The sequence below is a fragment of the Nerophis ophidion genome, linkage group LG26 (assembly GCF_033978795.1).
Source record: "Nerophis ophidion isolate RoL-2023_Sa linkage group LG26, RoL_Noph_v1.0, whole genome shotgun sequence".
NCBI classification, from domain to species: Eukaryota; Metazoa; Chordata; class Actinopteri; order Syngnathiformes; family Syngnathidae; genus Nerophis; species Nerophis ophidion.
In genome coordinates, this window is record NC_084636.1 from 1,642,836 (window position 1) to 1,652,573 (window position 9,738).

Genomic DNA, 9,738 nt, shown 5'->3' on the forward strand with positions numbered 1-9,738 from the left:
TGACCGCTTTTATGTTAGCTACCTCTCTTTGTTTATAATTTCTGCTGGATCCACTTTATGCTGCAGCTGTCGCATATACTGTAAGATTGTACATGGTCATTGGGATTTGTTATATGTAATATATAAAATATATCAGTTCATACTGTATATATAATATGTAAATATTACACGTTATAATTTATATTACTACTATGGTACATTTTTTGTCTACTTTATACCATTTGTTTTCACCTTCTTTTTGTGCATTACCCTTTCCATGCTTTGTAACTGAGCTACTGTGTGGAACAATTTCCCTTGTGGATCATCAATACAGTTTGTCTAAGTCTAGGCTACAGACAACATTGGTCTGACTACGGTCTTTTGAAAATAATCCAATAAAGTGCCATAATAGAAGTGACTTTTCCTCTTTTATTCACAATTTCTTAATTTTTACTTTCTGTTTTCACTCCATCCAAATAAATCGATGGCGAGACAACAAGATGGTGCAACCAAACTTGCTAGTTGACACTGCTACCCGATTGGCTGTTAGCTTGGCACTCCCACTGATCAGCAATCACTTTCGGTTTCTTCCAACGAGAATAAATTAAACGCATCTTTTGATGATATTGATTAAGCGTCTATTTTGATATATATTGATATTCTTTTATCGCCCGGCCCTAGAAAGTATGCAAGTGCACAAACTAAAAACAGCCTGAGTGCCTTTAGCTAAAGTAAATGAGCCTTTTTATTTCTTGACTCTAAATGGTGCATAGCAGTGTCTGTTAGTAAATATGTTGCTTAAATAGACTTGAACAATGAAAAAGGGTCCACTGTCGTACATTTGCAGTACCTTTGACTCTTCCTCTCAGAAATTTCAGAAGCTCATTGGTTCCTTTCTATGACGAAGACAGAGGAAGACAACATTTTGTTATCAGATTTCTACTCACTGGCCTCCTCATGGCAAAATATATATATATATATATATATATATATATATATACCATGCATTACAGTAACATCACAACATGGAAACATCCTGTCGCCCCCTGTGGCCAGTGAGTGTATGTGCAGTATGACAACATGGAACGAGCCTGTCGCCCCCTGTGGCCAGTGTGTGTATGTGCAGTTCAATGGCATTGATGACAATATTTGAGAAATGTGTTGGATGCATACTTGCCAACTCACCCGATTTTCCCGTGAGACTCCCGAATTCCAGTTCCCCTCCCGAAAATGTCCCGCGGCAACCATTTTCCCGATTCCCACCCAGACAACAATATTGGGGGCGTGCCTTTAGCGTCCTTTCTCACCTGAAACCTTCACCCCTTAACATGCGGACCTGAGTGAGGACAGCCTGTCGTCACCTCTGCTTTACCTCCATACAAACAGCGTGCTGGCGCAGTCACATAATATATGCAGATTTTCACACACAAGTGAAAGCAAGGCATACTTGCCCAACAGCCATACAGGTCACACTGAGGGTGGCCGTATAAACAACTTTAAAGGGGAACATTATCACCAGACCTATGTAAGCCTCAATATATACCTTGATGGTGCAGAAAAAAAAGACCAAATATTTTTTTAACCGATTTCCGAACTCTAAATGGGTGAATTTTGGCGAATTAGACGCCTTTCTGTTTATTGCTCTGGAGGTGATGATGTCAGAATGTGACGTCGCCGAGGTAATACAGCCGCCATTTTCATTTTCAATCCATTGTAAACATTGGGTCTCAGATCTGTTATTTTCCGTTTTTTCGACTATTTTCTGGAACCTTGGAGACATCATGCCTCGACGGTGTGTTGTCGGAGGGTGTAACAACACTAACAGGGAGGGATTCAAGTTGCACCGCTGGCCCGAAAATGCCAAAGTGTCTGCCGCCAGACCCCCATTGAATGTGCCAGAGTGTCTCCACATTTTACATGGCACAGAGATGTATGGATAACCTGCAGATGCATTTGCAATGATAAAGTCAACGAAATCACAAAAGTGAGTTTTGTTGATGTTAACTTATGTGCTAATCAGACATATTTGGTTGCGGCGTGACTGTCAGCTAATTGATGCTAACATGCTACGCTAATCGACGCTAACATGCTATTTACCGGCGGTGCTAAAGCAGACATGGCACAGAGATGTATGGATAACCTGCAGATGCATTTGTAACGATAAAGTCACAGAAATCACAAAGGTGAGTTTTGTTGATGTTGACTGCCAGCTAATCGATGCTAACATGCTACGCTAATCGATGCTAACATGCTATTTACCGGCGGTGCTAAAGCTGACATGGCACAGAGATGTATGGATAACCTGTAGATGCATTTGCAACTATATTACGTTTCCTTCCACCCACATTTAATGCGAAAAAAAAACACTTACCAATCGACGGATTTAAGTTGCTCCAGTGTCAAAAGATGCGAAAGTCCTGATCGTTTGGTCCGCACATTTTACCGGCGATGCTAACGCAGCTATTCGGCCATGCTATGGCCATGAATAGCGTCAATAGCTTCAGTTTCTTCTTCAATACTTTCATACTCCAACCATCCGTTTCAATACATGCGTGATCTGTTGAATTGCTTAAGCCGCTGAAATCTGAGTCTGAATCCGAGCTAATGTCGCTATATCTTGCTGTGGTATTCGCCATTGTTTGTTTATATTGGCACCACTGTACGACATCACAGGGAAATGGATAGTGGCATCGCAAATAGCGAAAATCAAGCACTTTAAAGCTTCTTTTAGGGATATTCGGAGACCGGTAAAATTTTGAAAAAAAACTTCAAAAAATACAACATGCCACTGGGAACTGATTTTTATTGTTTTTAACCCTTTTGAAATTGTAATAATGTTCCCCTTTAACACTGTTACAAATATGCACCACACTGTGAACCTACACCACACAAGAATGACAAACACATTTCGGGAGAATACCAGCACCGTAACACAACAGAACAAATACCCCGATCCCTTGCAGCGCTAACTGTTCCGGGACGCTACAATATACACACCCGCCCCTTTCAACCTCAACCCTGCCCACCATCTCCTGAATTCGGAGGTCTCAAGGTTGGCAAGTATGGTTGGGTGACGGTAGCAAAGTAAGGTCACCTACGGTAAGCACCTCCCTCCTGATCCCACGCAGAGGGTTCCCCTCCAGCAACAGAGTACTCAGGTTGGGCAGCAGGCTGAGCGATGCGGGGAGGCTGACCGAGGGGAAAAAAAGAAGAAAGACTCATAGAAAAAGGAAAGAGGAAGTTAGGTGTACGAGGAGCGATCTTACATGCCGATGTCATTGTTGGTGAGGTCGAGGCGTGTGAGCGTGGTCAAGGTGGACATCTGCTCGGGCAGCACCGTGATCTTGTTGTCTCGCAGCTCCAGCAGAGAAATGACTCGCAAGCTGGCCAGATGCTCCGCCTCCAGCATCTCTATCTGGTTGTTGCCAAGATACAGCTCCTACACACACACACACACACATTTTAACATTATGTGTTTTTTACGTCGAAATGCCAAGTACATGCGTGAGCGCTAATGCTAAATAAGTTAGCATTTGTAGTCAACAATATGCCTCCCCCTAGTTGACTGGAGGACTAAGGCATAAAAACAGAGAAGTTAAGCCGCACCCCTTTACCCTTATGGCCTGATTTACTAAAACTTTATATGTACTAAAACACACGTAAACTTGATAGCACACGCAAAGTTGGTCTAATAAACGTGTGCAAAGTGGATTGCGTCCCTTAAGTGAGCAGAAAAAGTTGTGCAATCCATTTTGAGTCGGTCTTCATCAATATGCAAAATATTTGCTGATCATCAAAACACCCACAACACTTGGAGGACAAAATGTAAACATGGATACAGTCACGATCAAAAGTGTACGTACACTTATAAAGAACATGATGTCATGGCTGTCTTGACTTTCCAGTCATTTCTACAACTCATTTTTTTGTGATGTATTGATTGGAGCACATACTTGTTGCTCACAAAAAACTTTCATGAAGTTTGCTTCTTTTATGAATTTATTATGGCTCTACTGAAAATGTGAGCAATCAAAAGTATACATACAGCAAAGTTCATATTTGCTTACATGTCCCTTGACGGTGGGCATGGTGTTCCTGGGATTAAAGGCCTCACCTTTTCTTCTCCAAACATATTGCTGGGTATTGTGGCCTAACAGCTCTATTTTTGTTTCATCTGACATCACATGGACAAAGACAAGACCTTCTGGAGGATAGTTCTATGGTCAGATGAAACACAAATGGAGCTGTTTGGCCACAATACACAGCAATATGTTTGGAGGAGAAAAGGCGAGGCCTTTAATCCCAGGAACACCATCCCTACAGCCAAGCATGGTGGTGGTAGTACTATGCTCTGGGCCTGTTTTGTTGCAAATGGAACTGCTGCTTTACAGAGAGTAAATGGGACAATGAAAAAGGAGGATTAGCTCCAAATTCTTCAGGACAAGCTAAAATCATCAGCCCGGAGGTTGGGTCTTGGGCGCAGTTGGGTGTTCCAACAGGACAATGACCCCAAACACACCTCAAAAGTGGTAAAGGAATGGCTAAATCAGGCTAGAATGAAGGTTTTAGAATGGCCTGCCCAAAGTCCCGACTTAAACCTATTGACAACGCTGAAGAAACAAGTCCATGTCAAAAAAGCAACACATTTAACTGAACTGCACCAATTTGGTGGTGAAAAATTCAAGCAAAAGCGCCTTATTGCCGTGAAACAGTAAGCAAATATTAACATTGCTGTATGTATACTTTTGACCCAGCAGATTTGTGCACATTTTCAGTAGACTCATAATAAAGTCATAAAAGACACAACAGTCACAAAGGCGGAGGAAGGCTGCAGCAAAGATGGGCCCCCAAATGTCTTGGTCTCCATGCCATTGGACCCTGGCCTTCTCTTTGCCAAGGACAGTGTGGTGGCTGTCTGTGCACCAATCTTCCCACTTTAAAAGATTTCACACACAGGCCTTCTCCTGAAGGCAATTCCACCAACAGGAGGACAATCATACTCGTTTTCGAGTGATCGCCGACGATGTACACTTTTGATTGTGACTATATTTAGCACGCGCAATGTGATTTTCTTGGCACTCATCACCGATTTGGGAGTACCAGTTTGTGTTTTATTTCGCATGTCTAAAAGGAGGTGCAAACTGACAGTTCCACACACGGCGGCTGTGAGAAAAGTTGGGCCCCGAGGTCAAAAAGGTTAAGAAAGCCTGATATACAGTAAGCTTGCTATGTCTGCTATATATAGTATAGTAAATCATATATTAATATTAATCATTCCAAACAATCAATCAATCAATCAATCAATGTTTACTTATATAGCCCTAAATCACTAGTGTCTCAAAGGGCTGCACAAACCACCACGACATCCTCGGTAGGCCCACATAAGGGCAAGGAAAACTCACACCCAGTGGGACGTCGGTGACAATAATGACCTAGTGGGACGTCGGTGACAATAATGACTATGAGAACCTTAGAGAGGAGGAAAGCAATGGATGTCGAGCGGGTCTAACATGATACTGTGAAAGTTCAATCCACAATGGATCCAACACAGTCGCAAGAGTCCAGTCCAAAGCGGGTCCAACTCAGCAGAGAGAGTCCCGTTCACAGCGGAGCCACCAGGAAACCATCCCAAGCGGAGGCGGATCAGCAGCGCAGAGATGTCCCCAGCCGATACACAGGCGAGCAGTACATGGCCACCGGATCACAGGAAACAAAAAATTCCCTTGGATTAACTCAGAATTAAAAAGGCATCACCAATTTGGCGCCTAGGGTCAGTAGTCAGACCCCTTCAGGTACATCTATTCATTAATGTTTTCACAACCCACCACCACAAATAGATTGTGGTTCAATGAAAAAACAGTAAATTGGCGCCTCTGGCGTTACCCGGAGCGCGGGAGCAGGAAGCTGCGGGAGGAAGTGGAGCTTGTTGTGTCGGAGGTAGAGCTGCTCCAGAGCCAGCATCTGGGACAGGCTGGGAGGAATGTCCCTCAGCATGTTGCTGCTGCAGTCCAGGAGCTTCACACCTGTGGAATCCAGCACAAACGCCTTGTTCTGCGTCCCTCAAGCACTTCACTAGCTAACCTGCAGGTGAGATTTAAGGACGCATGGAGAGAAACTTACTGGTGAGCTGTGCCAGGCTGTCAGGCAGACAGGACAGCTTGTTGCGACTCAGGTTGAGCTTCTGCAGGCAGCAGAGTCGACCCAGGCAGGAGGGGAGCTCCTCCAGCTGGTTATTAGACACATCCTGCAAAGCAATCACAAGGTGAGACGCGTGCATGAATATTCACTGGTAGAGGGGTCACTACCAGCTCGGTCAGCGCCTCCAGCTGTCCCAGCTCCTCCGGCAGGGCCTCCAGCTGGTTCTGCTGGAGCGTGAGGCTTCTGAGGCTCTTCAGAAAGAAGACCTCCAGCGGCAGCGACGTCAGCTGGTTGTGACTGCTCACACCACGCCAACAAGAACACGCCGGGTTAACGCTCCATCCCAGAGTGACTTCCTGCTCAATCGTACCTGAGTCGCAGCTGCTGCAGCTCCTGCAGCTGTCCCAGAGCGCTCGGCAACGTCTGCAGCCGGTTGTCATGCAGCTGCGGAGGCAAGGTGGCACGTATTAGGACCGTCGACACAAACCAAAGTTGCTTTTCACCTACGTCCAGCGTGGTGAGCGCGGGGAGCAGTTTGATGTCTTCCGACAAGCAGGTCAGCTGGTTGGAGGAGAGTAGCAGCTTGGTGAGGTCCGTCTGCTCCCACCAGCGGTCCGAGGCACCGAAGGAGACGTTCTGCTTGGCTTCCTCCGGTGTGTCCATGTTGAGACGAAACACGTTCGTAGGCACTGACGGCGCAAACATCACAAGCTGTACGTGGTTGGTGGGCTACACTTCAACTTTATATAGAATAGAAAGTACTTTATTGATCCCTGGGGGAAATTCAGCACCACAGTTCGCTAACAATACACAATGAACACTTGGGTATTTTTTACATGTGAATAATATAAATACAGTCTATTTTACAGCATTATTCACATGTGAATAATGCTGTAAATACTGTCTATTATACGGCATTATTCACATGTGAATAATGCTGTAAATACTGTCTATTATACGGCATTATTCACATGTGAATAACATAGTCTATTATACAGCATTATTCACATGTGAATAACATAAATACAGTCGATTATACAGCTTTATTCACATGTGAATAATATAAATTCAGTCTATTATGCAGCATAATTCACATGTGAATAGTATAAATGTAGTCTATTATACCGCATTATGCACATGTGAATATCAAATAGTCTATCATACAGCATTATTCACATGTGAATAACATAAATACAGTTTATTATACAGCATTATTCACATGTAAATAATATAAATAAAGTCTACTCTACAGTGTTATTCACATGTGAATAATATAAATACAGTCTATTATACAGCATTATTCACAAGTGAATTATATAAATACAGGCTATTATACAGCATTATTCACATGTGAATAACATAAACACAGTCAATTATACAGCATTATTCACATGTGAATAATATAAACACAGTCGATTATACAACATTATTCACATGTGAATGATATAAATACAGTCGGTTATACATTATTCACATGTGAATGATATAATTACAGTCTATTATACAGCATTATTCACACGTAAATAACAAAAATGCAGTCTATTATACAGCAATATTCACATGTGAATAACATAAACACAGTGAATACAGCATTATTCACATGTGAATAATATAAATAAAGTCTACTATACAGTATTATTCACATGTGAATAATATAAATACAGTCTATTATACAGCATTATTCACATGTGAATGATATAAATACCGTCTTTTATACAGCATTATTCACATTTGAATAATATAAATACTGTCTATTATACGGCATTATTCACATGTGAATAACATACAAAGTATATTATACAGCATTATTCACATGTGAATAACATAAATACAGTCTATTATATAGCATTATTCACATGTGAATGATACAACAGCAATATTCACATGTGAATAACAAATACAGTCTATTATACAGCATTATTCACATGTGAATAATATAAATACATTATACATTTACAGTACATGTACAGTCACAAGGAACATATGCTTTATATGAAGCTTAGTGACGACACAGGTGGTTATCTTGTTTTGGTCATTTGCATTGTTGCGTTTGAGTGTGGAAGTCTACACAATAGGGAAAATAAGAAAAACCTGTACATATAATATGCAAATATTACATAAGTTATATTTTATATTGCTACTATGGTACATTTTTAGTCTACTTTATACTTTTTGTTTCCATCCTTGTCCTTTCCATCCTTTGTAACTGAGCTGCTGTGTGGAGCAATTCAAGTTTGTCTAAGTCTAACACAAAATAGGTGCTAACAATAGCTTGTTAACAGTTAGCCTTAGAAAAATACTAAAATACATGACACTTAGGCAAATACCTGCTAACTTAGCTAAAAAAAAAAAAGCTAGCATGCTAATGTTAACATGCTAAAATGCTAAATGTAACATATGTTGAATACCAAAATATATTAATTGGAGGTGTGTACCTGAGAGATTTGTTTAAAATGTTAGCATGCATCAAGTACCAACATATGATTGAGGTGTATACCTATAGAATTAGCTAAAAAAAAAAAGCTAGCATGCTTAGAGGTATTATTTGTCAAGTAACACAATAGTTTAGTTTAGTTTTTTTTTTGAAAGGACAATGCACGGAAACAAACTCAAAGACAGATATGTTCTGCAACAGATTATAGCTGAAAAGCTCATTTCCATCTGCAGCCCCTGGCTAACTAAATTAAAGAGATACAAAAAACATGCAATACAATTATACTATAGCATGTTATCTAGTTAAGAAAAGTTATAACATGTCCTTTGCTAATTTTCCCCCAGGAGTTCAATAAAGTACTTTCTCTATCCATCCATTTTCTACCGCTTGTCCCTTTTGGGGCCGCGGGGGGTGCTGGAGCCTATCTCAGCTGCATTCGGGCGGTAGGCGGGCTACACCCCGGACAAATCACCACTTTATCTATTCTATTTCATTGACACATACTCCTACATTACGACCACACCTCTCCTTTACATCATAACATATTGACCATACATGCTCTGTCAACATGCCCAATCTGTCATTTGTAAAAACAACCATGATTTTAACACACACACACCTCACAGTTTAAAGCAAAATGTTCTCATGCATAAATATAATACACATTAAGTTGATGTGTCAATCATAGTGGCCACCTTAGTGACTGTGTGAGCAGCTTTGATTGCTCCAAAGCCACTTTTTATGTGACTGAAGAGTAGTAATATGTCAGACATTTCAAATTTGTTGTGAGATGGTTCCATTCCTTTATGGTTTTACATGAAAAGGCTTTGCAAAATATGTTTTACATCTGGGTACGCTACACTGCCCCCTGGTGGAGGCGCCTGTCTTTTTAGTTGTCACATCTGATGTAAACTGGACAAAGTGCCTAAGTGGCGCGGGTGCAGTGTTATTTAGGATTCCATGGGCCATTGGTATTGATGGTAATCTTTGAATGTCAGCAGCCAATGCTGTGTCTACTTATAACATGTCTATTAGTTTTATACTCATAAATGTAAGTTTCTCAATACCCGACCTGTTTGTTGTGCCTTTAAAAAAACTAGAACTCTATGTTAAAACACTCTCTACCTCTAACAACCAAAAAGCTGTGAAAACTATGATGCTGTGCTGTGTTCCACATTTAAGTGATT

At 41.2% G+C, this 9,738-nt stretch overlaps 1 protein-coding gene across 4 annotated transcripts in view; it reads right to left on the reverse strand.

Moving 5' to 3' along the window:
* The window catches only part of lrrc40 (leucine rich repeat containing 40), a 29,347-nt gene that overhangs the window by 13,863 nt on the left and 5,746 nt on the right, over positions 1-9,738 (reverse strand). For all 4 annotated transcript variants that reach the window (XM_061888924.1, XM_061888925.1, XM_061888926.1 and 1 more), the window contains exons 2-9: positions 6,625-6,806; positions 6,488-6,561; positions 6,285-6,414; positions 6,100-6,223; positions 5,863-6,002; positions 3,246-3,418; positions 3,078-3,168; positions 830-875 (exon numbers count right to left, since the gene is read on the reverse strand). In XM_061888924.1, the coding sequence (XP_061744908.1) occupies positions 830-875; positions 3,078-3,168; positions 3,246-3,418; positions 5,863-6,002; positions 6,100-6,223; positions 6,285-6,414; positions 6,488-6,561; positions 6,625-6,806 (960 nt within the window). The remainder of the gene's footprint in view (positions 1-829; positions 876-3,077; positions 3,169-3,245; positions 3,419-5,862; positions 6,003-6,099; positions 6,224-6,284; positions 6,415-6,487; positions 6,562-6,624; positions 6,807-9,738) is intronic.